This window comes from Pristiophorus japonicus, chromosome 6 (assembly GCF_044704955.1).
Source record: "Pristiophorus japonicus isolate sPriJap1 chromosome 6, sPriJap1.hap1, whole genome shotgun sequence".
Lineage (NCBI taxonomy): Eukaryota > Metazoa > Chordata > Chondrichthyes > Pristiophoridae > Pristiophorus > Pristiophorus japonicus.
In genome coordinates, this window is record NC_091982.1 from 237354929 (window position 1) to 237382408 (window position 27480).

The 27480-nt window shown below is 45.8% G+C and overlaps 1 protein-coding gene across 1 annotated transcript; it reads right to left on the reverse strand.

The window, feature by feature from the left end:
* Positions 1-376: 376 nt before the first annotated feature.
* Positions 377-27480, reverse strand: LOC139266269 (succinate receptor 1-like). Its single transcript, XM_070884100.1, has 5 exons — positions 27459-27480; positions 25554-25668; positions 25360-25455; positions 24650-24764; positions 377-1342 (listed from the first exon to the last, which is right to left on the reverse strand). The coding sequence occupies exons 1-5, from the start codon at positions 27478-27480 to the stop codon at positions 377-379; spliced, it is 1314 nt and encodes a 437-aa protein (XP_070740201.1).

Here is a 27480-nt window from a genome sequence, read left to right on the forward strand (position 1 = left end):
CGCGGCAGGGCAATTCCTCGTCTTGCTTTCTCCACTCTTTCCTCATAACTCAAGCGACTGACACTAGCTCGGAAACAGCCTCCAAAGTAGAGTCGAGAGTTAGGCCCCTTTTACTTTCTTGGCTCGACCGGTTTCCGTGACGACCGGTTTTAAAGTTTTGTAGTTAAACAACAAGTTTTCGACCCGGATAGGGTGAGCTAGAAAACCTATCTGCAGAACAATTGTGATCTCCTCAGTTACTGCCAGGTTATCTATGTGGCTGAATAATGAAACTTTGAATTTTCTTGAGTAATTAAAGGGGGCCGCCACTCTCCAAACTAAGGCTGCAAACTCCTGCCCTTTCCCAAAGTTACAGGCCTCTGTTGTGAGTGCTGCCTTATCTTGAATGCTGCGGGGCATTTCTGGAACAGAGAGACTTTATACTGCTTGTAATTGTTTCCCTGAATTTGTCTCCAGCAAGGAAGTAGAATATTGGGTTTGTAATAGTACTAAGAAATGCTATAGGCCTTGCAATAGCATAAGCAGCCTTTATCCCCTCAATAGTGCAATCTGAAAGGTTGATAACTTCCAATCTGGACACCATTCGGGCAGTTCGCAAGATATGATAAGGAGTGAAAAGTGCAGAAAAAATAACAATTGCCAATATAACTAACGTGAGAGGTTTCTCCAACGTAACATTCCGAATTCGCTCTTGATTTATTTTATTTAACTTTCGTGCGGTTTGCACACAGAAAACTCCCATGATGCACATCGGGAGCAGGAACCCGAAAAAGGTGAGACACATATTGTAAATCAGATTATGACTCGGATTCCCGGAGCTCGCATAATCGACGCACTTAATGAAGGTACTGTTATCAGCGGCCGTGACACCGTCTGCACCAATGAACGTCAACGTGGGGACTATTTCCAAGGTGACAAAAATCCACAGAGCGATGCAGATGAAGATGGCAGTCCTCCTCCTCTGAAAGATGTGGAACCTCAGTGGGTTGCTCACCAGCAAATATCGATCAATGCTAATGCAGACCAAGAACAGTATGCTTAAGTACATGTTGGTGTAGAGGATGTATCTGTTCAGCTTGCAGAGAAAATTGCCAAATACCCATCTTTTGTTGTTGGCGTAATAGACCACAAACATTGGAAGTGTGCAGATAAAGATCAGATCCGAAATGGAAAGATTGAAGAGATAAATATTGCTACACTTCCACTCTTTCAGGCAGAATATGTAGCCACATATCACAATGGTGTTCCCAATCAAGCCTAAGATGAACTCAATGCTGTACATTGTTGTGAGGTAGTAGGTTTCCAGGATCTGATTAATGTTTGAGCAAGTTTCATTTATTTCCTAGAAATTCAAACAAAAAGAGGTGAATAGGAATATCGTAAGGTAATGAAAAATATCACAATCTAGAAATATTAACATAAAACAATGGCAGCTTATAAGTATTTAAGCCTAAACAGCACTAAGTACAGGAAAGAGCGGGGAAGTGGGATTAGAGCAGTTATGTCAGCTGAGAGAACTAGCATATAAGAACATAAGAACATAAGAAATAGGAGCAGGAGTAGGCCATGCGGGCCCTCGAGCCTGCTCCGCCATTCAATAAGATCATGGTTGATCTGATCATAGACTCAGGTCCACTTCCCCGCCCGCTCTCCCTAACCGCTTATCCCTTTATCATTCAAGAAATTGTCTATTTCTGTCTTAAATTTATTCAATGTCCGGCTTCCATAGCTCTCTGAGGCAGCGAATTCCACAGATTTACAACCCTCTGAGAGAAGAAATTCCTCCTCATCTCAGTTTTAAATGGGCGGCCCCTTATTCTAAGATCATGCCCTCTAGTTCTAGTCTCCCCCATCAGTGGAAAGCTCTCTGCATCCACCTTGTCAAGCCTCCTCATAATCTTATACGTTTCGATAAGATCACCTCTCATTCTTCTGAATTCCAATGAGTAGAGGCCCAACCTACTCAATCTTTCCTCCTAAACACGTATACAATGCTTCAAATAGTCTGTTTCAGTTTAGAAACTTGGGGCTCCATTTTCCCCAAAGCATTTTTTTTAGGAGTACTTGAAGAGTTACGCCCAATTTTTTGGGGCCTAAGTACGTAAAAAAAAAATTCTCAGTTTCCAGTTGGATTTCTTCATTTTGGCGTGGCATAACCCGACCTTTAGTTTTGGGGGTGGAGCCTTGATCTGCGCCAAAAAGATTGGGCTTCCATGATAACCAGGGACACAATGCGAGTTGAGGCTGCAAAGTGAAGCATACAGCCAGCTCCCAACACATTAAAAGAATTGAAAAGCACATAACAGCAACATACCTCCAACCCCCAGTCCCATTCTCAGTCCCCATTCTCCCGGTCTGGTCCCATTCTCGGTCCCCGGACTCTTTCTCTCTCCTCTCTCTTTCTCTCTCTCCTGAGAATGGGACCGGATAGTCTTTGGGCAGGGTTGGAGGTAAGTTGCTGCTTTGTATTTTTCAATTCTTTTAATGTGTCCAGGCAGCTGCTGTGCCGATTTCCTTAACTATCCGTAAGGTTTTTCTGCAGAGGTCACATACACTGGCCTAAGCAGAACTGAAGTAACTCTCAGCTGGCCAAACTTCTCTAAATGGCCAGAATTCGCGCAGGTGGCAGGTTACACCCACTGTGGCTGAAAAAAAACTGACCTAAAAAAATCATAACTAACTGAGTTACGCTGGTGCAAATTGATGAGGAAGCTGTGGTTTTTCAACTTCGGCCAAAAAGAGCAGCCTGCTCCAAAAAAACGCGCAAATCACTGGGGGAAATTGAGCCCTTGGTCTGGATTAATGATCCGAAGATCAGAGTTCAAATCTCACCATACAGCTGGTGTATTCAAATTCCGTTAATTAAATAAAAATCTGGAATTAAAAGCTAGTATCAGTGACCATGTAACTACTGGATTGTCGTAAAAACCTATCTGGTTCACTACTGCCCTTTAGGGAGGGAAATCTGCCGCCCTTACCTGGTCCGACCTATATGTGACTCCAGACCACAGCAATGTGGTTGACTCTTAACTGTCCTCTGACCTGGCCCAGCAAGCCACTCAGTTGTTAAGATGGCGGTTATTAACCACCTTATCAAGGGCAATTAAGGATGGACAATAAATGCTGGCCTGGCCAGTGATGCCCACATCTCATGAATGAATAAACAAAAAACTTTTATTTTATGGAGAGCAAGTGGATGTTCAGAGAAACAATTATAATCAAATTGCACCATAAAGCAAACTTCAAAGATTTGTTCCCTTAACAGTTTGATGGTGAGACTTTAAAAGAATTTTCTCTATTCTTGGCACGCTGTTTAATCGTGTGAATAACCCGATGTGTGTGTGTGTGTGTGTACTAGGCCCATGCAGCGAGCCAGGTCTCCAGTCGTCTTGGATCCCCTTGCCACTGGACCAAGACCTAGCTCTGCCAAGCCCGTGTGATGGCTGGTGTGCAACAGCCACCTCACGTTAAAATAATTCATGCACAGGCATCTTCCACACTTTAAAATGAAGTTCGGGACCTGGAATATCCGGATCCTCATGGACAGAGTCAACAGGTCCCGCATTGGACTCTTCAGTCATCCAAGGACTCATACTAGTGTGGAAGCAAGTCATTCTCAACTCCGAGGGACTGCCGAAGAAGGAATAACCCTATTCCTGGTCTGCACTTGCGTGCTTTTCAGCCAACCTGTGGAGTGACTTGCTTCAGTTTTGTATCCTTATCACTATCCTGGCTATGATCAACTACCTTAGGGCAAGGCCTGGGATTGAACTGTCTGTTCGCCCTAAATCTGAGTGTTTTTAGCTATTGCTTTAAGTGACTGAGCTATCAGCTGAAGCAACATGCAGTGGGGCAAGGGTCTTCTGTCTGGTACCTCTTGACGGAAAGTTATCAAGAGTTTGGTCCGTGGATGATCCTCAGTGAGAAGCAATGTGTCCTACCCTGGAACATGGTAATTTGATCCCCATTTTTGTTACATTACATGGCTTTTATTTTTGCCTTTAATTTCTTTGAGGAACTGCAAAAAGACGAACCAAAACAAATGAGGAACAGAAACCAGCCATGGCCCAATTACCTGCTTCACCGGGTGACGGCGACACAGAATCACAGAAAAGAAAGACGTGCATTTCGATAGCGCCTTTCACGACCTCAGGACGTCCCAAAGCACTTTACAGCCAATTAAGTCATTTGAAGTGTAGTCACTGTTGAAATATAGGAAACACTGCAGCCAATTTGCGCACAGCAAGCTCCCACAAACAACTAATGAGATAATGACCAGATAATCTGTTTTTAGTGATGTTAATTGAGGGATAAATATTGGCCAGGGCACCGGGGACAAAACCCCTGCTCTTCTTCGAAATAGTGCCACGGGATCTTTTACGTTCACCTGAGAGAGCAGACGGGGCCTCAGTTTAACATCTCATCCGGAAGACGGGAAATGTCAGAGAAATATAATAAATGTCAGCAAATATAATAAATCAGATAGAATACAATACGTGACTTTAGGCGACAGAGCAAAATGGGAGCTATCGATTCAACTGCCCCATATACACCTCTAGTGTCCGTGTCACCTTGTGCACTTCCATCACCAACCACTAGTAATGCTAACTCCTGAGGGAGGCAAAAATGTAATTGCCAATTTTAGGAAAAACTCAGGGAAATTCCTCTCCGACTGCTGAAAGCAATAAAAGAGACCATGGTTGTCCAACTGTCACAGGGAGAGTGGAGAGCACCAGTTCAGACTGTCACAGGATGGGAGAGTGGAGAGCACCAGTTCCAACTGTCACAGGACGGGAGAGTAGAGAGCACAAGTTCCAACTGTCACAGGAGCATCCAGTCGTGCCCCGGTAACTGCCCCCAAAGGAAGTGGAGTGTGGGAAATTGCACTCCGCTTCCATTGAGGGGTGGTAAGGCCAATTCTGCGGCGGGAGCAGGACTTCCACGCTGGGGGTTAAAATTCCCTGCCCCAGAAGGTTACCGCCCCCAAGATGGGAGCCTGTGCGGGGAGGCAGAAGGAAGATGAGGGGAGACGGGGGTGGGGGATGGAGGGGAGAGTGGTGGAGGTGGGGGGCGGAGAAACCCAGGGCGGGGAACAGGAGGGGCCACATTGCAGCGGAGGTCTTGGGGGGGCGAAGTGTGTTGGAGGGGCGGGCCTGGGGGCTCTGTGCCTCGGTGCGGGGAGTGTTCGGAGTGGGGTGGACGGGTTGACTGCGCAGATGGCGGTTGGTGGATGTGGTGTGGTTGGCGTCGCGGGGGCGTGGCTCCGGGGTGGCCGGGGCTGGGGGCTCGACATCCGGAGGTGTTCGGCATTTGGGAAGGATTCTGACGGGACGGGGCAGGTTGGGTGCGGGGGGAGTGTTCCCGATGTTGGGTGAGTCCGGAGCCGGGGGGGTGGCACGCTCTTGGGATGGGGGGTGGGCTAATTGGGGCTGGGATTGGGAAGAGACTTCTTCACTCGGGGAGTTGTTGGCCTGTGGGGCTCCCTGCAGCTGAGAGTTGTTGATGTCAGTTCATTGGATGTGTTCGGGAGGGAGTTGGATGTGGTCTTTGCGGCTGGGGGGGTCAGGGGGGTGTGGAGGGGGCGTGGGGGGGAGGTGCTGGGGTGGGTGATCAGCCATGATCTTGTTGCATGGCGGTGCAGGCTCGAAAGGCCGAATGGCCTACTCCTGCACCTATTTTATATGTTTCTATGTTTCTATGAGCATCGCTAGATATATTTAAACTAAACCCGTCAAATGTCCACAATTAAAACATGGGTCAATATAAGTCCCATTCACACATCACCCCGTGCTCGCTGACCTATATTATCTCCTGGTCTGTCAATGCCTCGATTTAAAAAATCTCCTCCCTGTTTTCAAATCCCTCCTTGGCCTCGCTCGCCCCTCCCTATTTCTGTAACCTCCGACAGCCTCACATCCCTCCAAGATCTCTGCTCTCTTCCAATTCTGGCCTCTTGGGCATCCCCGATTGTCATCGCTCCACCATTGGCGGCCGTGCCTTCATCAGCCTGGGTCCGAAGCTCTGGAATTCCCTCCCTAAATCTCTCCGCCTCGCCACCTCTCTCTCCTCCTGGAAGACATTCCTCAAAACCTACCTCTTTGACCAACCTTTTGATCACCTAAATGCTCCCTTGTTTCTGGTTGTGTTGAAATGGAACCATCCATTCATACAACTAGCTGTAGGCTTGTGTGGGAGTTCAGAGTTCATGTTCTGCCCCTCTCCCACCCTTTGGCCAGAATCTCTGCAGTGTCTTTGAAAAAGTCCTTATCTAAGTATTTATTGTCTTTCTTTACATTATTTGCTTTCCTGCCTTTTTTAATCAGTGAAACGAGATGCAAAGTGACAGCAGAAATGCCTTTTTAAAGATATCTTTTCAGTGCTTTCTACTACTTTCCTCATCACATGGCCTTTACCAGCAGAACAAAATGCTTCCTCTCAATGCACTTGAATAGCTGATCGAGGGATTAGCTCTGTGACACAATATTAGTTTTCATATTTTAAAAGGATTAAACTAATTCCCATAATAGGCGATTAGTGCCAATTCTGGCAGCAATTTCATTCCTTCTATTTCCAGCATTTGGATTTCACAGCAAATTTGATGGCCTGGTTACAGAACGATTGGGCATCACAATTCAATGAAAGGCAGGTTTACATTGGATGGCCTAAAATCTAATTGGGGGCATCTTTAGGTCAGGGACTTGGGGGATTTCTGCCCGTGCAGACGCGATTGGATGGTCTGATGGCCACAAAATAAATCTTCCTGCTCTGGAAGGGTAATTTGTTGGAAACATTAGCAACCTGTGATCCACATACAGAAGCCAGGGACTTTCCTGTCACATAATAGAGTTAGAATTTCACTGAGCCTCCCTGGCATAAAGCTGGCCAATATTGATTACTCAATCAACATCACCAAAAAGAGCCAGATTGTCTGATCATTTTCACACAGCTGTTGTGGGAGCTTGCTCTCTATAACAGTGACTACATTTCATAAATACATTGTTGGCTATAAAGCGCTTTGGGACTTCCTGAAAGGCATTATATATAAATGCAAGTTAAGAACATAAGAACGTAAGAAATAAGATCAGGAGTAGGCTAACCGGCCCCTGGAGCCTGCTCCGCCATTCAATAAGATCATGGTTGATCCTCCCAGCATTGATGCACTGACCACATTCGACCAGCTCTGTTGGGCAAGCCACATTGTTCGCATGCCCGACATGAGACTCGGAACTCCTACACGATAAGCGAGCACCAGGTAGGCAGAGGAAACGTTTCAAGGACACCCTCAAAGCCTCCTTGATAAAAGGCAACATCATCACTGGCACCTGGGAGTGCCTGGCCAAAGACCACCCTAAGTGGAGGAAGAGCATCCGGGAGGGCGCTGAGCACCTCGTGTCCCATCGCCGAGAGCATGCAGAAATCAAGCGCAGGCAGCGGAAGGAGCGTGCGGCAAACCAGACTCCCCACCCACCCTTTCCTTCAACCACTGTCTGTCCGACCTGTGACAGAGACTGTAATTCCCGTATTGGACTGTTCAGTCACCTGAGAACTCACTTTTAGAGTGGAAGCAAGTCTTCCTCGATTTCTAAGGGACTGCCTATGATGATGATGATGATTGGTTTTCGACCTCAACTCCACTTTCCCACCTGATCCCTATTCCTTGATTCCCTTCGTGTGCAAAAATCTATTGATCTCGGCCTTGAGTGTACTCAACGACTGAGCATCCACAGATCTCTGCGGTAGAGAATTTGAAAAATTCACAATTCTCTGAGTAAAAACATCTCTCCTCATTTCAGTCGTCAATGGCTGATCCCTTATCCTGAGACTATGCTCCCTAGTTCTAGACTCTGCAGCCACGGGAAACTGTGTTCTCGACTCTGTAGCCTCTCAGCATCCACCCCCTCAAGCCCCCTCAGAATCTTACATGTTTCATTCTTCAAAACCTACCACTATGACCAAGCTTTTGGTCACCTGCCCTAATTTCTCATTATGTGGCTTGGTGTCAATTTTTTTGTCTCATAATACTCCTGTGAAGCGCCTTGGGATGTTTCACTATGTTAAAGGCGCTATATAAATACAAGTTCAAAATTCTCATCCTTGTTTACAAATCACTCCATGGCACGCCTCCATATCTCTGTAATCTTTTCAGCCTCACAACCCCACAAGATGTCTGCGCTCCTCAAGTTCTGGCCTCTTGAACATCCCTCATTTTCACTGCTCAACCATCGGTGGGCGCATGCCTTCAGCTGTTTGGGCCCCAAGCTCTGGAACTCTCTCCCTAAACTTCTCCGTCTCGCTACCTCTCTTTCCTCCGTTAAGATGCTCCTTAAAACCTACCTTTTTGACCAAGCTTTTGGTCATCTGCCTTAATTTCTTCTTTTTTGGCTCGGTGTCAAATTTATCTGAGTGTCTTAATAAAGACTGAGGTCACTGTTACTTTAACCTCCCTGTGTGCAGTCTCATCTGTGTTAGGAACACAATAACTGGCGACGAATATACGAATCCAACACAAAGATGCAGCAAACTGTGGGCATCCTGGAGAAGTTCTCAGAGGGTGAAGACTGGGAAGCCTATGTTGAAAGGCTAGGCCAGTACTTTGTAGCTAATGATCTGGACGGAGAAGGAAGCACTGCAAAAAGGAGAGCGGTCCTCCTCAAAGTCTGCGGGGCACCAACCTACAGTCTCATGAAGAATCTTCTGGCTCTGGTGAAACCCACAGATAAGTCATATGAGGAGCTGTGTACACTGGTTCAGGAGTATCTTAACCCAAGGGAGAGCATGCTGATGACGAGGTATCGGTTCTACACGTGCCAGCGATCTGAAGGGCAGGAAGTGGCGAGCTACGTTGTCGAGCTAAGCCGACTCGCAGGACAATGTGAGTTTGATGGCTACCTGGAGCAAATGCTCAGAGACTTTTTTGTACTGGGCATTGGCCACGAGACCATCCTACGAAAACTTTTAACTGTAGAGACACCGACCCTCAGTAAGGCCATTGCAATAGTACAGGCGTTTATGTCCACCAGTGATAACACCAAACAAATCTCTCAGCGCACAAGTGCTAGCAATGTTCATAAATTAACTGGAACTGTGTTTGCGAGCAGAAATGTACAGGGCAGAAACCATGAGTCAGATGACTCAGCGTCCGCAACAAAGGATGAATGCAAGGCAATTCACACCTTGTTGGTGTTGTGGAGGCTTCCATTCAGCCTGTTCATGCCGCTTCAAAGGCTAAGTTTGCAAGAGCTGTGGAACAATGGGGCACCTCCAACGAGCTTGCAGATGAGCTGCAAGCTCTGAAAAACCTGCTAACCACCACGTGGCAGAGGAAGATCGGTCCATGGTGGATCAAAGCAATTTCGAGCCTCAGAAAGAGGAGGCAGATGCTGAAGTACATGGGTTGCACACATTTTCGACGGAATGTCCACCTATAGTGCTAAATATAAAATTGAATAGCTTACCCTTGGCCATGGAACTGGACACTGGCGCTAGCCAATCCATCATGAGTAAAAAAAGACTGTGGTGCAACAAGGCACTCAGACCAGCCCTGAGCCCCATCCACACGAAACTGTGAATGTACACCAAAGAGTTTATCACTGACCTGGGCAGCGCCATGGTCAAGGTCACATACGAGGGCACGGTGCACGAACTGCAACTCTGGATTGTCCCGGGCGATGGCCCCAAACTGCTTGGAAGGAGCTGGCTGGGCAAAATCCGCTGGAACTGGGATGACATCCGAGCGCGATCACATGTCGATGAGGCCTCGTACCCAGCTTCTGAACAAATTTTCTTCCCTTTTTGAGCCAGGCATTGGAAACTTTTCCGGGGCGAAGATGCAGATCCACTTGGTCCCAGAGGCACAACCCATTCACCACAAGACGTGAGGGGTACCTCACATGATGAGGGAGAGAGTGGAAATCGAGCTGGACAGGCTGGAACGCGAGGTCATCATCTCCCCAGTGGAAGTCAGTGAGTGGGCCAGCCCGATTATTCCAGTACTCAAAGGTGATGGCACGGTCAGGATTTGCGGCGATTATAAAGTAACTATTAATCGTTTCTCGCTACAGGACCAATACCTGCTACCTAAGGCAGATGACCTATTTGCGACGCTGGCAGGAGGCAAGACATTTACCAAGCTTGACTTGACTTCGGTCTACATGACGCAGGAGCTGAGCAGTCTTCGAAGGGCTTCACCTATATCAACACGCACAAGGGACTGTTCATCTACAACAGATGCCCGTTTGGAATTGGGTCGGCTGCAGCGATCTTCCAGAGAAACATGGAGGGCCTATTCAAGTCGGTACCATGCATGGTGGTTTTTTAGGATGACATATTGGTCACGGGTCGGGACACCGTCGAGCACCTAAAAAACCTGGAGGAGGTCCTCCAGCGATTGGATTGCGTAGGGCTGCGGCTGAAGAGGCCGAAATGCATCTTCGTGGCAGCAGAAGTGGAGTTTTTGGGGAGAAAGATCGCGGCGGACAGCATTCGGCCCACAGACGCCAAGACAGAGGTTATCAGGAACGCACCCAAGCCACAGAACGTCACGGAGCTGCAGTCGTTCCTGGGACTCCTCAACTATTTGATAACTTCCTACCGGGGTTAAGCACCCTATTAGAGCCCCTACATGTGTTATTGCTTAAAAGTGAGAACTGGGTATGGGGAAAAAACCAAGTAATTGCTTTTGAGAAAGCCAGAAACATTTTATGCTCCAACAAGCTGCTTGTATTGTATAACCCGTGTAAAAGACTTGTGCTAGCAAGTGACGCGTCGTCGTACGGAGTTGGGTGTGTATTACAACTAGCTAACGTTGCGGGAAAGTTGCAACCTGTTGCCTATGCCTCCGGGAGCTTGTCCAAGGCCGAGAAGGCCTGTAGCATGATTGAGAAAGAGGCATTAGCGTGTGTGTTCAGGGTAAAGAAAATGCATCAGTACCTGTTTGGCCTCAAATTTGAGCTGGAAACCGATCACAAGCCCCTCATATCCCTGTTCACTGAAAACAAGGGGATAAAATACTAATGCCTCAGCTCGCATAAAAAGGTGGGCACTCGCGCTATCAGCATATAACTATACCATCCGCCACAGGCCAGGCACCGAGAACTGTGCGGATGCTCTCAGTCGGCTACCATTGCCCACCACGGGGGTGGAAATGGCGCAGCCTGCAAACTTGTTGATGGTGGCACAGCCTGCAGATTTGTTGATGGTCATGGAATGATAAATCACCTGTCATGGCCCGCTAGATTAGAACTTGGACCAGCCAAGATCCTCTGCTGTCCTGTGTAAAAAACTGTGCACTGCATGGGAGCTTGGCCAGCATCCCCGTTGAAATGCAAGAGCGAATCTAGCCATTCCAGCGGCGAAAGGATGAGCTGTCCATTCACGCAGACTGCCTGTTGTGGGGTAACCCCGTAGTGTTACCCAAAACGGCAGGTAGACGTTCATCTCGGATCTCCACAGCACACACCCGGGTATAGTAATGATGAAAGCGATAGTCAGATTCCATGTGTGGTGGCCTGGTATCGCCTCTGATTTAGAGTCCTGTGTACGTAATGCAGTGTGCTCGTTGAGCAATGCGCCCAGAGAGGCACCACTAAGTTTGTGGTCCTGGCCCTCCAGACCATGGTCGAGGATCCATGTCGACTATGCGGGCCCGCTTCTCGGTAAAATGTTCCTGGTGGTGGTGGATGCTTTTTCAAAATGGATTGAATATGAAATAATGTCGGGAAGCACCGCCACCGCCACCATTGAAAGTCTGAGGGCCATGTTTGCTACCCACGGCCTGCCTGACATACTGGTCAGTGACAATTGCCCATGTTTCACCAGTGCAGAATTTAAAGAATTCATGACCCGTTTAAACCAACCTCCAATGGGCAGGCAGAGCGGGCAGTTCAAACAATCATTTAGAGCCTCAAACGAATCACAGAAGGCTCACTCCAAACCCGCCTGTCCCGAGTACTGCTCAGCTACCGCATGAGACCCCACTCGCTCACAGGGGTGCCCCCGGCTGAGCTACTCATGAAAAGGATACTTAAAACCAGACTCTCGCTGGTTCACCTCAACCTGCATGATCAGGTAGAGAGCAGGCAGCAGCAACAAAATGTAAACGATGGTCACGTCACTGTGTCGCGGGAAATTGATCAGAATAACCCTGTGTATGTGCTAAACTATGGACATGATCCCAAGTGGATCACGGGCATGGTGATAGCTAAAGAAGGGAGTAGAGTGATTGTAGTCAAACTAGACAATGAGGCAGTGGTTCACAGGCTGCCCTGAACAACCCACAGTAGACACCACCATTTTCGAGCCCACAACACGCACCCAAAGGATCACCGACACCACCCCGGATTAGGAAATTGAACCCATCACGCCCAACAGCCCAGCAAGACCAGGCTCACCTAGCAGCCCTGCATGGCCAACAACACGCCAGCCCAGCGAGGGCACAGCCAACACACCAGAACAGACATTTGTACCGAGGCGGTCCACCATGGAAAGAAAGGCTCCCGACCGCCTCACCTTGTACATAGTTTTCACTTTGACTTTGCGGGTGGAGTGGTGTTGTGTACCTGTAAAGCATGCAACTCCCATGTTCCGCCACCAGGGAGTGCATCCCCTGAAGTCCCAAGGGATCCCAGCATCCCTTGAGAGCACTTTATATAAGCTGGCCCCTAAGGCCTGTTCCTCACTCTGGAGTGTGTTAATAAAGACTGAGGTCACTGTTACTTTAACGTCCCTGTGTGCAGTCTCATCTATGTTAGGAACACAATAAACACATTACTATTAAAAACTAGTTTGTTTATTAACAAAGGTTTAACAATCACTCTACACATGTTTAGTTCATCCACTAGGCTGACAACTACATATGCTAGACCCAACTGGCTGGGATGTTATTGAGTCTTTTGAACATCACATGACTGGCTAAGCCACACACAAACCCGAGAGCATACTCACAGGTGCATACATTGCAGGTGGGGTGAGCGTTCCCGATAGCCACAATCTTTTGTATTTTCCCACTGGAAATCCTCGAAGTGAACGCTTTCCGGATGATTTTCCTCTTCCACGCTAGGATAAAAATACATAAAGTGGAGGTACTTAAAAGATTGGCAGCGCTCAAAGTAGAAAAGTCGTCCTGTCTAGAGGGGGTGCTGAGCAAAGCAAGGGTGGAAATTGCAGAGGCTCTAGCCACAATCGTCAAATCATCCTTAGATATGGGGGTGGTGTCCCAGAGGACTGGAAGATTTCAAATGGTACACCCCTGTTCAAAAAAACAGAGAGAGATAAAGCGTTAATTCAAGACCAGTCAGCCTAACATCAGTAGTGGGGAAACTTTTTGAGACATCAATCTGGGACAAAATTAATTAGCACTTTGAAAAATACGGATTACTAAATTAAAGCCAGCATGAATTTGTTAAAGGCAAATAGTGTCTGATTAACTTGATTGAGTTATTTGGTGAAATATCAGAAGGTGGATGAAAGTAATGCGGGTGATGTTATGTATGTGGACTTAGCAGAATTGAAGCCCAAGGGATTAAGGGGGCTTTGGAGGCATGGTTACGAAGTTGGCTAAGGGACAGAAAGCAGAGAGTAGTGGTGAATAGTTGATTTTCAGACTGTAGGGAAGTGTGAAGTAGTGTGCCCCAGATGTCAATGTTGGGACCACTGCTCTTTCTGATATATATTAATGACCTGGACTTGGGTAAAGAAGCCATAATTTCAAAGACATGAAACTCAGAAATTCTCTTCACTCAGAGAATTGTGAACCTGTGGAATTCTCTACTGCAGAAAGTTGTTGAGGCCAGTTCATTAGATATATTCAAAAGGAAGTTCGATGTGGCCCTTATGGCTAAAGGGATCAAGGGGTATGGAGAGAAAGCAGGAATGGGGTACTGAAGTTGCATGATCAGCCATGATCATATTGAATGGTGGTGCAAGCTCGAAGGGCTGAATGGCCTACTCCTGCACCTACGTTTCTATGTTTCTATGTAGTAAACAATGAGGAGGAACAGTGACAGACTTCAGGAGGGCATAGAGAGACTGATGAAATGGACAGACACTCAGCAGATTAAATTTAACGCAGGGAAGTGTGAAGTGATTGACTTTGGTAGGAGAGGCAATATAAACTAAATGCTACAATTTTAAAGGGGGCACAGGAACAGAGAGAACTGATGCTGTACGTACACAAGTCTTTGGGGGTTAAGAGGAGATTTGATGGAGGTGTTCAAAATCTTGAATGGTTTTGATGGAGTAAATAAGGAGAACCCATTTTCAATGACAGAAGAATTGGTAACCAGAGGACACCAGAGGAGTTTTAAGTGGGCAGGAAAGTGGAGCTGAGCCCATGATCAGATCAGCCATGATCTTATTCAATGGCGGAGCGGGCTCGAGGGGCCAAATGGCCGACTCCTGCTCCTATTTATTATGTTATATTCTTAAAGTGATTGGCAAAAAAACTGAGGCGACATGAGGAAAAGACATGATATGCAGAGAGTTGATATGATCTAGAATGCACGGCCTGAATGGGTGCTGGTAGCAGATTCAATAGTAACTTTCAAAAGGGAATTGGATGTGTACTTGAAGGGGAAAATTGCAGGGCTCTGGGGAAAGAGCAGGCGAATGGGACTAATCGGATCGCTCTTTCAAAGAGCTGGCACAGGCACGATGGGCCGAATGGCCTCCTTCTCTGCTGTATGATTTTACGATGTTATGATAAGAACATAAGAACATAAGAAATAGGAGCAGGAGTAGGCCATTTGGCCCCTTGAGCCTGCTCTGCCATTCAATAAGATCATGGCTGATCTGATCATGGACTCAGCTCCACTTCCCTGCCCGCTCCCCATAAACCTTTATTCCCTTATCGCTCAAAATTCTGTCTATCTCCGCCTTAAATATATTCAATGACCAGCCTCCACAGCTCTTTGGGACAGAGAATTCCATATATTTACAATGCTCTGAGAGAAGAAATTCCTCCTCATCTCAGTTTTAAATGGGCAGCCCCTTATTCTGAGACTATGTCCCCTAGTTTCACCTATGAGTAGAAATATCCTTTCTGCATCCACCTTGTCGAGCACCTTGTCGAGCCTGATTCTCAGATTCACCCAAAATCAGGTAAAATGGTAGAGTAAAGCTATCCTCTCATCTCCACTTTGGGGCATTGTACAAGAGAGGAAGCTTATTGCAGACAAGGCAAAATCAACAGTAACTTTAAACATTTTTATTTATTCATTCATGGGATGTGAGCCTGGCTGGCAAGGCTGGCATTTATTGCCCATCCCTAATTGCATTGAGAGTTTTCTTGGAGTCGGGTTGCTTGTGAATGCAGCCGAAAGCAACTGGTAAACTCCATCTAAGGCTAAATATTGGCACAAGACCGAGAGTCAACAAGTACCATAATGGAAAGTTGAAAAAGAACTTTGAAGTAAAATACACTCCTGTAATAAATAGCATAACAGCAGGCGAGAATCTTTGTCAGCATATGGTAGTAGCATCTCGAGATTTAGCAATCATTTTTCGTTCAATCTACAACTGTGCTAATGTCCTAAGGTTACTGCCACTGAAGCTATAAAATGAATGTGGAGGATTTATACAGCACTTTTATGTAGCTGGAATATAAATTATGCAACTTAAAATTTTGAAAATTAATAAGTAATGTCGCTCATCAAACTAGTTTGAGCTGCCTGCTATGTAGAAACTGTTCAAGTGTAAATGGTTATCTGGGGCATTCTTGGACACATGACCCAGCAAGAATAGCATGACTGTGCTTACAGTGAAACTGCTCAGTAATCGGCTCAGGAAACATGAAAGTTGTGCAATAATTGTCTATTTTCTTTATTACCTCTAACTAGATCGCCTTCTCTGTAATTGGTGCCAACTCACATTTCCACTCTCTTGTCAGTTGTTTGTTGAGCTGCGCAAGAAACAGGCCTCCCATTTCCTCTGCTTAGCAACTGGGTATATAACAACAACTCGCATTCATATAGCACCTTTAGCATAGTAAAATGTCCCAAGCTGCTTCACGGGAGTGTTACTGGAAAGAATTTGACACCTGGCCGCATAAGGAGATATTAGGACAGATGACTAGAAGCTTGATCAAAGAGGTAAGTTTAAAGGAACGTCTTGAAGGAGGAAAGAGAGGTGGAGAGGTAGAGAGGTTTAGGCAGGGTATTTGTATTCCTAGTTCTCCGGACTCAGGAAATTTGACCCCAATGTATTAACTGGCCAGCATTCTGAAAAATTTGCTTTCTAACTCCCTGACAAATAGTAATGAATAGAAACATAGAAGAAACTTAGAAATTTACAGCGCAGAAGGAGGCCATTTCGGCCCATCGTGTCCGTGCCAGCCGACAAAGAGCCGCATGGCCCTCGGTCAGCAGCCCTGAAGGTTAAATATAAACCTATGAACAATGAACAATAGCGGAAAGATAAAGACCAACCAGTCCGCCCCACACAACTGTGACACCCCTTACACTGAAACATTCTACATTCCACCCATCTACAATATCTTTTAAATGTATTCCATTGGTTGTTTCAATTAAATTATAATATACAAATTGAGTAAACGCCTCGGGTATAATTGCCTCTGCCTGAAATATTAGTACACCAGTTAATGAGTTCACATAATGTCCTGTCTGCGTATTTATGGGTTAACAGTCTGCCCTATGATAATGCAGGTAGGAATCTGTGCAAGCCTATGGTATATGGAATCACACTATAAGCACGTAAATTCTGAGGCTTAATTGCCAGCCAGAAAATCGCGAGTGCCATCAATTAGGCGAGCTGACCCCTGATTTGCCAATCTACACTCCCATCATAAAGGATTCTGCCCCGGGACCACAGTCTCACAATATTGGAGCGATCAGTAACGAGTAATTTTCTGATAAACCAGCCCCACTGCCATTCTCACTCGTGGTGAGTGCAGTAATGGAGATGGCACGACAACATTTACAACCCTTATTTTCTGTCGCTTGCAACCTTCCAGAAGCCTCGCATTGCCAACGCACCCCCATACACATATGTGTTATGTGTTAAAAAATAATCCACAGTGTCTCATGACAGTTTCAAACCTATTGCTATCTAGATCAAGGGTGCTTTCACTTGATTTATTATAATTAATGATTTTATCCGAGAGAGAGGCGCACACTTACCGTTTAAGATTCGTATCCGTGTTTGGAGGCTTTTGAGGTTGTGATGCTACCTGTAGTTGTGCATGTTTTGAATGAACTGCCAATTACTGTTTATTCTGGTGCTGATTCAGAGCCAGCCTTATTACGATAATTATTCTGTCCAAATGAAAAACATTGTATAGTGCCAGATTTCTCTCAAGCAAACCAAAACTTTTCTTTTGTATTGGCAGAGATGCATCATGTATTTTTCACTTCCCAGAAATTTGTTTCCTGGATTGTTAACATAGTTCTATAAATGAACCTAACAAATACAGGGAGGCAACCTGTGCCCTTGAACAAAGAACAAGGAAGCAATACTCAGCTGTTGTAAAAAGGAACGAAAGAAAGAATTTGTATTCATATATCGCCTTTCAGGACATCAGGCTGCACCAAAGAGAACTCATCTGCTCTTCTTCAAAATAGTGTCATCTGAGAGGACAGAGATTAGAAATATGAGCAGGAGTACGGCATACAGCCCCTCGAGCCTGCTCTGCCATTCAATAAGATCATGGTTGATCTTTGACCTCACCTCCACTTTCCTGCCCGATCCCCATATCCCTCGATTCCCCTAGAGTCCAACAATCTATCTATCTCAGCCTTCAATATACTCAACGACCTAGCATCCACAGTCCTTTGAGGTCTATTCCAATGATTCACAACCCTCTGAGTGAAGAAGTTTCTCCTCATCTCAGTCTTAAATGGCCAACCCTTTGTTATGAGACTGTGAACGCTGATTCTAAACTCTTCAAACGGGGCCTTGATTTAACGTCTCAATTTGTTTGGTCTAATTCCCAGAGTAGATTTTCAACTTGCCGGGCAGCATAGACACCGCCCGATTTTCGTCGGCGCGATATTGACTTTTGGGCCAGTGACAAGCGGAGCGTGCCGAACGATCGCCCATATCCGCGGCAACAAGCCATCTGCGACTTTCAGCTGCCGGCCTCATTAACATTGGGCTGGCAAGCTGCGGGCCATCAAACGGGCGTCCCCGCGCAACTCGCCTGATTGAGGCCTACCAAGTTACGTGCGGCAGGGATTGCGATCACGGAGGTAGTGTTTTTCTTTTGGTGTCAGCTGTGTCTCGGTGGGTAGGGCACTCGTCCCTGAGTCAGAAGTTTATGGGTTCAAATCCCACTCCAGGGACTTGAACATATAAATCTAGGCTGACACTCCCAGTGCAGTGCTGAGGGAGTGCTGCACTGTCGGAGGTGCCGTCTTTCAGATGAGACGTTAAACCGAGGCACCGGCTCCCCTCTCAGGTGGACGTAAAAGATCCCATGGCACTATTTAGAAGACGTGCAGGGGAGTTATCCCCGGTGTCCTGACCAATATTTATCCCTCAATCAACATAACAAAAACAGCTTATATGGTTATCATCACATTGCTGTTTGACAGAACTTGGCTGCTGCATTTCCTACACTGCACCACTTCAATTGTACTTCATTGGCTGTGAAGCACTTTGGGACATTCTGAGATCATGAAAGGCATTATAGAAATGCAAGTCTTTCTTTCGTCAATCTTTTGATGGAACTGTACAGGTAAGCAATGTAGTGGTGAGGATATTCCATGGTGGTCCAAGGAGACATCCACACTGGCTGCTGGTATTAAGGTTAATTCTCAAACTGGAATTTGCAATTACCTGTGAATTTTGAGGACTCAAATTAGATTGAAAATGAGATGTGAAGGAAAGCTGAGTTCTTGCTGGTATATGATTTCATTCTCACCAATTATCTCACAAGAACATAAGAAATAGGAGCAGGAGTAGGCCATACGACCCCTTGAACCTGCTCCGCCAGTCAATGAGATCATGGCTGATCTTCTACCTCAACTATACCTTTCCACACTATCCCATATGCCTTGGTTCCTTCAGTATCTAAAAATCTATCGATCTCAGTCTTGAATATACTCAACGCTCTGGGCTGGAGAATTCCAAAGAGTCACAACTCTTTGAGTGAAGACATTTCTCCTCATCTCAGTCCTAAATAGTCGACCCCTTATTCGGAGACTGTGAATCCGAGTTCTAGACTCTCCAGCCAGGGGAAACATGGTCTCTGCATCCATCCTGTCAAAGCCTCTAAGAATTTTATACATTTCAGTGAGATCACCTCTGATTCTTCTAAACTCTAGGAAATATAGGCCTAGTCTGCTCAATCTATCTTCATAGGACAATCACCCTCCCATCCCAGAAACCAGTCCAGTGAACCTTTGTTGAATTCCCTCTGAGGCAAGTATATCCTTCCTTAGGTAAGGAGACCAAAGCGGTACACAGTACTCCAGGTGTGGTCTCACCAAGGCCCCATATAATTGCAGTAAGACTATTTTACTCTTGTAAGCCAATCCTTTTTTAATAAAGCATAACATACCATCTGTTTCCCTAATTACTTGCTGTACCTGCATGTCAACTTTCTGTGATTCATGCACAAGGACACCCAAGTCCCTCTGAATATCAGTGTTTCTCAAGCTCTTACCATTTTAAAACATATTCTGCTTTTCTGTTCTTCCTACCAAAGTGGATAACTTCACATTTCGCCACATTATATTCCATCTGCCATGTTCCTGCCCACTCACTTAGTCTGACTAAATCCCGTTGCAACCTCTTTGCATTCTCCTCACAACTTACTTTTCCACTTAGCTTTTACCGTCAGCAAACCTGGATACATTACATTCGGTCCCCTCATTTAAGCCATTAATATACATTCTGAATAGCTGAGGCCCAAGCACCGATCCTTGCGGAACCACTAGTTACACCCTGCCATCCTGAAAGTGACCCGTTAATTCCTACTCTCTGTTTTCTGTCCGTTAACCAATCCTCAATCCATGCTGTTATTACTCCCAATCCCATGAGCCCTAATTTTGTTGAATAATCTCTTGTTTGGCACCTTATCGAATGCTTTTTGAAAATGGAAATACACCACATCTACTGGTTGCCCCTTATCTATCCTGCTAGTTACAACTGCAAAAAACTCTAAGTGGCCAAAATTGTACTTTTTATAGCTCCATTAGCACTTCCGGAGGGCGCTAGTGGGACACAATGAGGTTATTGCCGGGGAGGGGAAGGGTTCGATAGCGCGTCTGGGGAAATTGCCCCGGAAGCGGTGTGTTGTTAGCGCGATTTATGTCCCGGGCCAATGCACATTTGGCAATTACGTCATCGCCATGTGAACCAACCCCTCACTGCCCACGCTGACCCCTCACCGCCACGCGGGGGAAATAGCCCCATGGGTGGCGAGGATGGCATCCGCTGCTGGGGTGCCCCTTAAAGCGGAGGCCGTTTGCGGCATGGGCCGCCATATTTTTCTGTCGGCCGACTCATTTGTCGGCCTGACAATGGCGGCCCTCGCCTCGACCGAGCTGCCATCCCACAGGCCGGTACTCCATTATGCGTGCCGGGCTGTCGACCCGGTCAAGGGCATCCCTGGTGGCCCAGTAGAGGTCGCTAAAGGGACTGCAGAACACGCTGTGGCCCTCCTCTTTAATTGAAGGGGAAGGACCTTCTGCCAGATCAGTGCTACGCGGAGCATCCACGTACTGTGATGTTGCTGGCGGGACGCTAGGCTCCAGAACGTGGCGTTGGACTCAGCGCCGCCCTACCGCTCCGATAGCAGCCCTCCATGGACGTGGAACACCTCTGATTATGCTCCGCCTCCATTGAGGAGCGGAATGGCCAAATTCCGCGCCGGGGCGGGACCTCCGGGCCGGGCGATAAATGTCCCGGCCCCGGAAGGTTACTGCCTCCAAACGGGGGCAATTTCACCCACTTAGAGATTTGTCAAACATGATTTCGCTTTCATAAATTCATGTTGAGTCTACCCAATCATATTTTGATTTTGTAAGTGCCCTGGTATCACTTCCCGAATGATAAATTCTTGCATTTTCCCTACCTCTGATGTCAGGCTAACTGGTCTATAGTTCAGTGTTTTCTCTCTCCCTCCTTTCTTGAACATTTCACATCATTTTACTCTTGATTTGCATTTCCTCAGTTTAAATGCAGAATTCGTTTTTTCATCCGTGCATTATAAAGTATCCTGCAAATTTTTTATATTTTGGTTAGTGCTCTCTTTTGAATACCCTTTTGAAAATTCCTATTGAAGCTGCTTTCACCACCCTTTGAGGCCGTGCCTCCCAGATCACGACAACATAATCTACAAGTTCTGTCTTCAAATCCATCCCAGATGGATTGGATCAAATTCTCTTCTATCTCCTGGTTCCGACAGGAACTTGGGCAATCTTAATTCAGCTCACATTGAAAAGCTGCAGCAAACGGGCATTAAATTGACAACCCAATCAGGAACAAGAATTCTTCTGTTGCAAAAAGTCTGTGACGATAACGTCAAGATTTAGAATGCCGTGGGTAAATGAAGAGCACGAGAATTTGGATCAGGAGTAGGCCACACAGCCCCTCGAGCCTGCTCCACCATTCAATAAGATCACGGCTGATCTTCGTCGCCTTACTCCACTTTCCCGCCCTTTCCCCATAGAGTTTTGAAACAAACTAAAATTGAAGAAGAAGATGTGTAAGGACAATGAGTATGATTAAAAAAAACTATAAAAATAAGAGAAAATACAAGAAAATAAGGCAAGATTTTAATAGAGGGATAAGGAAAGCAAGAAGGGAGAATGAGAAGACAAATCTCCAAAAATATTAAAAAGAGCACTAAAGTATTCTACAAATGTCATCGAAACATCAAAAATTCTGACGGGACTGGACAGGTTAGATGTGGGAAGAATGTTCCCGATGTTGGGGATGTTCAGAACCAGGGGACATAGTCTAAGGATAAGGGGTAAGCCATTTAGAACTGAAATGAGAAACTTTTTCACTCAGAGAGTTGTTAACCTGCGGAATTCTCGACCGCAGAGAGTTGTTGATGCATAGTTAGGGGATTTGAGTATAGGAGCAGGGAGGTCTTACTGCAGTTGTACAGGGCCTTGGTGAGGCCTCACCTGGAATATTGTGTTCAGTTTTGGTCTCCGAATCTGAGGAAGGACGTTCTTGCTATTGAGGGAGTGCTGCGAAGGTTCACCAGACTGATTCCTGGGATGGCAGGACTGATATATGAGGAGAGACTGGATCGATTGGGCCTGTATTCACTGGAGTTTAGAAGGATGAGAGGGGATTTCATAGAAACATATAAAATTCTGACAGGACTGGTTAGATGCAGGAAGAATGTTCCCGATGTTGGGGAAGTCCAGAACCAGGCGACATAAGGGGTAAGCCATTTAGCACTGAGATGAGGAGAAACTTCTTCACTCAGAGAGTTGTTAACCTGTGGAATTCCCTGCCGCAGCGAGTTGTTGATGCCAGTTTGTTAGATATATTCAAGAGGGAGTTAGATATGTCCTTTAAGGCTAAAGGGATCAAGGGGTATGGAGAGAAAGCAGGAAAGTGGTACTGAGGTGAATGATCAGCCATGATCTTTTGAATGGTGGTGCAGGCTCGAAGGGCTGAATGGCCTACTCCTGCACCTATTTTCTATGTTTCTATGTTTCTATGTATCAGTGAAAATTGTTAAATGTGAAGTAGGACTCCCGAAAGCAGCGGGAAGTATGTTAGTAGAGGGCATGGTCACATTTCTAGGCTATCATTTCCTATCTTTCAATTTTTCTCATCGGTGCTGTGACCTCATTGAAACAATTCAGGTGTGCAGGTGTACTCAATATTCATTGGCTGAATGCCTGTTGGGGCGAGGGGTCTGGGAATCGGGCTTTATTGATGCCACTTAAAGGCAGCCAGCACCTCTTAATGGGGAGGTGCACACTGGTGGCAGATAACAGGGAAATGTGAACACTGGCTGCAATAGGTCCAGACAGGGCTTCCAGGTTCTCTGATTCTGTGTTGGAGTCCCCTGGACCATGCGGTGGATAGCTGGAGCTAGATCCTGATTCCCCTCCAAGGCAACACCTTTACCACCAACGGTAAGACATCGCAGAAGAGGTCAATGCCAGGAGCTTAGTTCCCACGACATGGCTGCAATGGTGAAAGAAGTTCACTGACCTCGCTAGAGTTGCTAAGGATGCTGCTCTCTTGCTCACTCCTCACATCTTCACCACCTTCAGCCTCACTACTCACAATTCTCCACCCCCAATTCCCTTTACTCTCCTACAATCACTGCACGCACATCACTCTACCTCCTTCTCCTCACACTCATTTAAAAAAAAAATGAATTCCTGGGATGTGGGCATCGCTGGCAAGGCCAGTATTTATTGCCCAACCCTAATTGCCCTTGAGAAGGTGGTTGTGAGCCACCTTCTTGAACCATTGCAGTCCGTGTATTGTTTTTTGTAGCGGGTTGGTACAACTGAGTGGCTCGCTGGGCCATTTCAGAGAGCAGTTAAGAGTCAACCACATGCTGTGGGTCGAGAGTGACACATAGGCCAGACTGGGTAAGAACAGCAGATTTCCTTACCTAAAATACATTGGTGAACCAGATGGGTTTTTATAGCAATCCGGTCACTATTACTGATACTAGCTTTGCATTCCAGGTTTGTTTGTTAACTGAATTTTAAAAAATTCAGCTGCCGTGGTGGGATTTGAACTCATGTCTCTGGATCATTAGTCCAGGCCTCTGGAATACTAACCCAGTAACATAACCACTGTGCTCATCAGTACTGCAAACCTTACTTCCCCACGTTTACCATCTTGCACACTGCATAACAATTATTTAAGCATGACAAGTGCATTGTCTGAGCACCTCCCCAGGATGTCACTAACGAACTCCTTTCTTTCTTACAGGAGAAGGCCGCGCACAGCTTACGCTTGGGGGTTTGCCTCTGTGGAAGAGCACGAGCCGACCATCACGGACAGGAGGAGCGTTGTGTCTGTGGCGTATTTTAATGATCGCTTTGAATAATCCAGCCATGCGGCCTGAACTTCTGCAGAGGAGCCAGGAGGAGCAGTACAGGTTGGGCACTCGGGGACCTGTTTTATGCCTGTAAAATGGCGCAGCGCCAAATAAATTCAAGGCTGATGAGTCTGGCCAAGGTATGCACTTGCAATTCTGTTTAAAGGCCTGACTGACTACCTATGTCAATATTCATGACTATTCACAGTGATAATTAAAATATACCCCGCCCACGACTCTCCCTCTGTCTGTAATCTCTATTTTTAATCTCACTGTCTTCACAGCCACAAGATTAGGATTGCTCGACAACCCTTGCTGAGTGGCTGGGCCCAGAGATTTCCCAACAGAATGGGTGTGAGGCATTCACCATTTAATGAGACTGCTTAACAAATTGCTTATTATTTATAATCTGCGGAGGAAACAATCTTCATTAGCATACGAACCACCTCTTGTCTCTAAGAAATTGGCCAGCTTTCGATATTGTGTAAGTGACAGCAGCCAGAGAGAATTAAAAAGGGTGCAGGTTCATAGCCCTGTCCAGATCTTAGCAGGGAATATATATATAATATATATTTAAGAATAACAATCTTAATTTCAATCCTGGATATTTATAATTGTAATTAACAATTTCCATCATTACAATATACAATCTATACTTACTCTGGCTGAAGTAACCAGGCTGTTCCAGCGTTTGCGGCACTGGTCCGAGCCCCTTGCCTCATTGGACGCCACGGAGATCACATTGGCGATCTCGTTCCATAATTTTCGGTAGACCCTGGGTGGAGGTTTTCCACGCCTACCTCGGGTTAATTGGGCCCACCGAGAGTGCACCTCATTGACGAGGGCCTCACTTGCTTTGTCTGAGAAGGGCTTAGCCCTCCTCCTTCCCTCCACCTCCTGCCCGCTTTCAGCAGACTCGTGGTCGGACATATTGATAATTTAAATATGGTCAGTTTGTTCAATCTCTCTTTCCTCTCTCTCTCTCTCTCCCTCTCTCTCTCTCTCCTTACCCTTTGTGCATGTGTGGATGACGCTTGAAATGCGGGGAAACCTGTTTACCGAAAAAAAAACGCATGCGCAGAAGACCGTTGCTAGGGAAGCTTTGCCTTCCACATCGTTGGGCTATCGCTGGGCCCGTTTTGCATCACTGGGCAATCGCTGAGCCAAAAGTCGCAATCTCAAAAATTGGCGATGTTCCAGCGATCATGAAGGCTGATACATCGCCAAGGGCTGTAACATCGCCCATTTTTTGGGCCCTAGCGACCAGAGGGGGGAGTCTAGCCCTTGGTTTTTAATGTCATTTTTGGGAAAAAATAAGAATTTAAAATTTTGACATTTTTTAAGGGGGTAAATTTGGACCAAAGACTCACCTATTGATAAAAATCGGCATTGCTGGAGGATTCGTGGTGGAAACCACGATCCTCACCAAGTTTAGCCTGGGCCGATTAATGCCACAAATACAGGGCCTGGGAGAGGAGAAAACACAAGAAAAAACAAAAATTAAAAAATTAAAAATCAGTAAACATTCACTGAAAAAGAATTAAAAAATAAAACCTCAACTTACTTTTTTAGTAGGTCCTCATTCCTGCCGATGATTATGGGGCTGCAACGCCTGCTTTTCTCACGCGTTGATTTTTCACCCGAGTACGGGTTCACCGAACGGTCAAATTTAGCCGGTCCTATTTTTTGAGGATTTCTACGTTTGGCAACCCGCTTTTCGGCGATATTTCAAAACCGCCATTCCTAACCTTTGGCCAAATTTGGTAAATGTCTTTAACGACAATAAAGACAAAATATCGCAAAAAAAAACGTGTTCGGCTGGCCAAATTCTAGCCCAAAGTGTTTCTTTCCCCTAAACTTGTGTGAATGAACTTTGCTTTAAAAACCCAACATTTAAAAGTAACTCTTTTCCCAACTGCTTTCTGTGGAAAAATAGTCAAAAAATCCTAAAACATGACGCTCCAAACCCTAGACTTGACTCCGCATTGAAGTGGAGGCAATTTTCTTAATTGCTCTGATTGGTTTGTCATTGTAATAGCTAGGATTATTTTTTGTACGATATATTTACATTATCTGTATGTGTCCTTTATTTGCATAATGCTACCTAATAACTAATACTTGCTGTTAATCCACAGCAGATTATCACTTGGTACAGCCACCACTCTGTCCATACCAAGCTAATATCCTGCCTCTCAGTTGCAAGATTCCAAAATTCATGGAAACCCCCCAGTGTATGGACTCACTGAAAAGGAAATTTGATTTGGGACTATTAAGCAGAAAGTTTGGGATCCTAAAATGCTTATGGAAGAAATCTACGAGTTCTAACCAAGTTTGGGATTTTTAAAAGGTGAATGTTGGGTCTGTGAGTAAAGGGCTGCAAGAAAAGGGGTGGGTTCAACCTCTAAAGGGCCAGTGTGGATATTGGAGCTAATCAAGCTGTCTGGGGACATTGGAGCTAACCAAATTGTCTGGGGAACTGTTTACCCTCGAAACCTGCCCCATAGAAGACATTTACATTTCAACAATTGACCCAAGGAAGTACAATTTCAATCCAAGCACAGAACCCATCCAACACATGCATAATGCTAATCACCTTTCCGGCCTGCATAGAAAGCTGGGACCCAGGCAGACAACTCGACACCAGAAATTAACTTTAACAATTGTGACTAGAAATCAAAGGATAATTTCAACAATTGACAAGAGCTCGTCAGCTCAGAAAAGTTTATCAACGCCAGATTAAAAACACTTAATCAAGTTTCATTTAGCTGGGCAGCAAAGCTTAAACAAAAGAAACGTTAGATTTGGTGCAAAGATTAAGGAGCCTCTCAGAGTATAAACTGATGGCCTATGGAACCAGAAAGACAGAGAAGAGGAAACTCCCTGTTCTGACCATCACAGAAAGAACTTTTCTGACCAAGCACTTCGGAACAAGATCGAGAGCACACGGCGAGAAAACGCCGGAAGAAACATCGCGACATCAGAGAAAAGAACTTGCCCCAACTGGCTTTCAATACACAACAGAGGTCTTCTACCACATCCGGGGTATGGCAAGGCAAAGCAGCTATAACCAAAGAACCCCGAAACCGCGAAACAGCCCTAGCTGTCAAAGGAAAGGATCTGGTGAGCATTATCCCTGTTGCCCTAGAGTCTAACCTAGTTAGAGAGTGAGTGGGAGGTGGGAGGTATTTCTGTTGTGTTTATTACCTGTAATAAAGTATTCCCCATTGTTTAGAACCTTTTTGTAAGATTTTACAGTTTTATTGGAGTGTATTTGTGTTATTTGTTTTCTTGAATAAAACCCATACTTCTTTGCACAAAACAGATGTTTGCTGCACTTTATCACACCCTGATTAATAAATCCAGGCTCGAGAACCAGGGAGTGGGAGTGACTCGCAACCGCTCTGGGTCAGGAAGGCAAGCTGACAGACCCATCACCCGCTACACAATATATCAACTGAAAGGTCATTACCCTTGTTTACATAACCCTCCAT

Excerpts from the sequence above, each read along its gene's own strand:
- LOC139266269 (XM_070884100.1), bottom strand. The coding sequence starts at position 27,480 with ATGGAGGGTTATGTAAACAAGG. Across the intron at positions 25,456-25,553 it reads AATGAGGACCTACTAAAAAA|GCCCTGTATTTGTGGCATTA; the intron begins GTAAGTTGAGGT and ends CTCCTCTCCCAG. Across the intron at positions 1,343-24,649 it reads GCCTGGTTACTTCAGCCAGA|GAAATAAATGAAACTTGCTC; the intron begins GTAAGTATAGAT and ends TTGAATTTCTAG.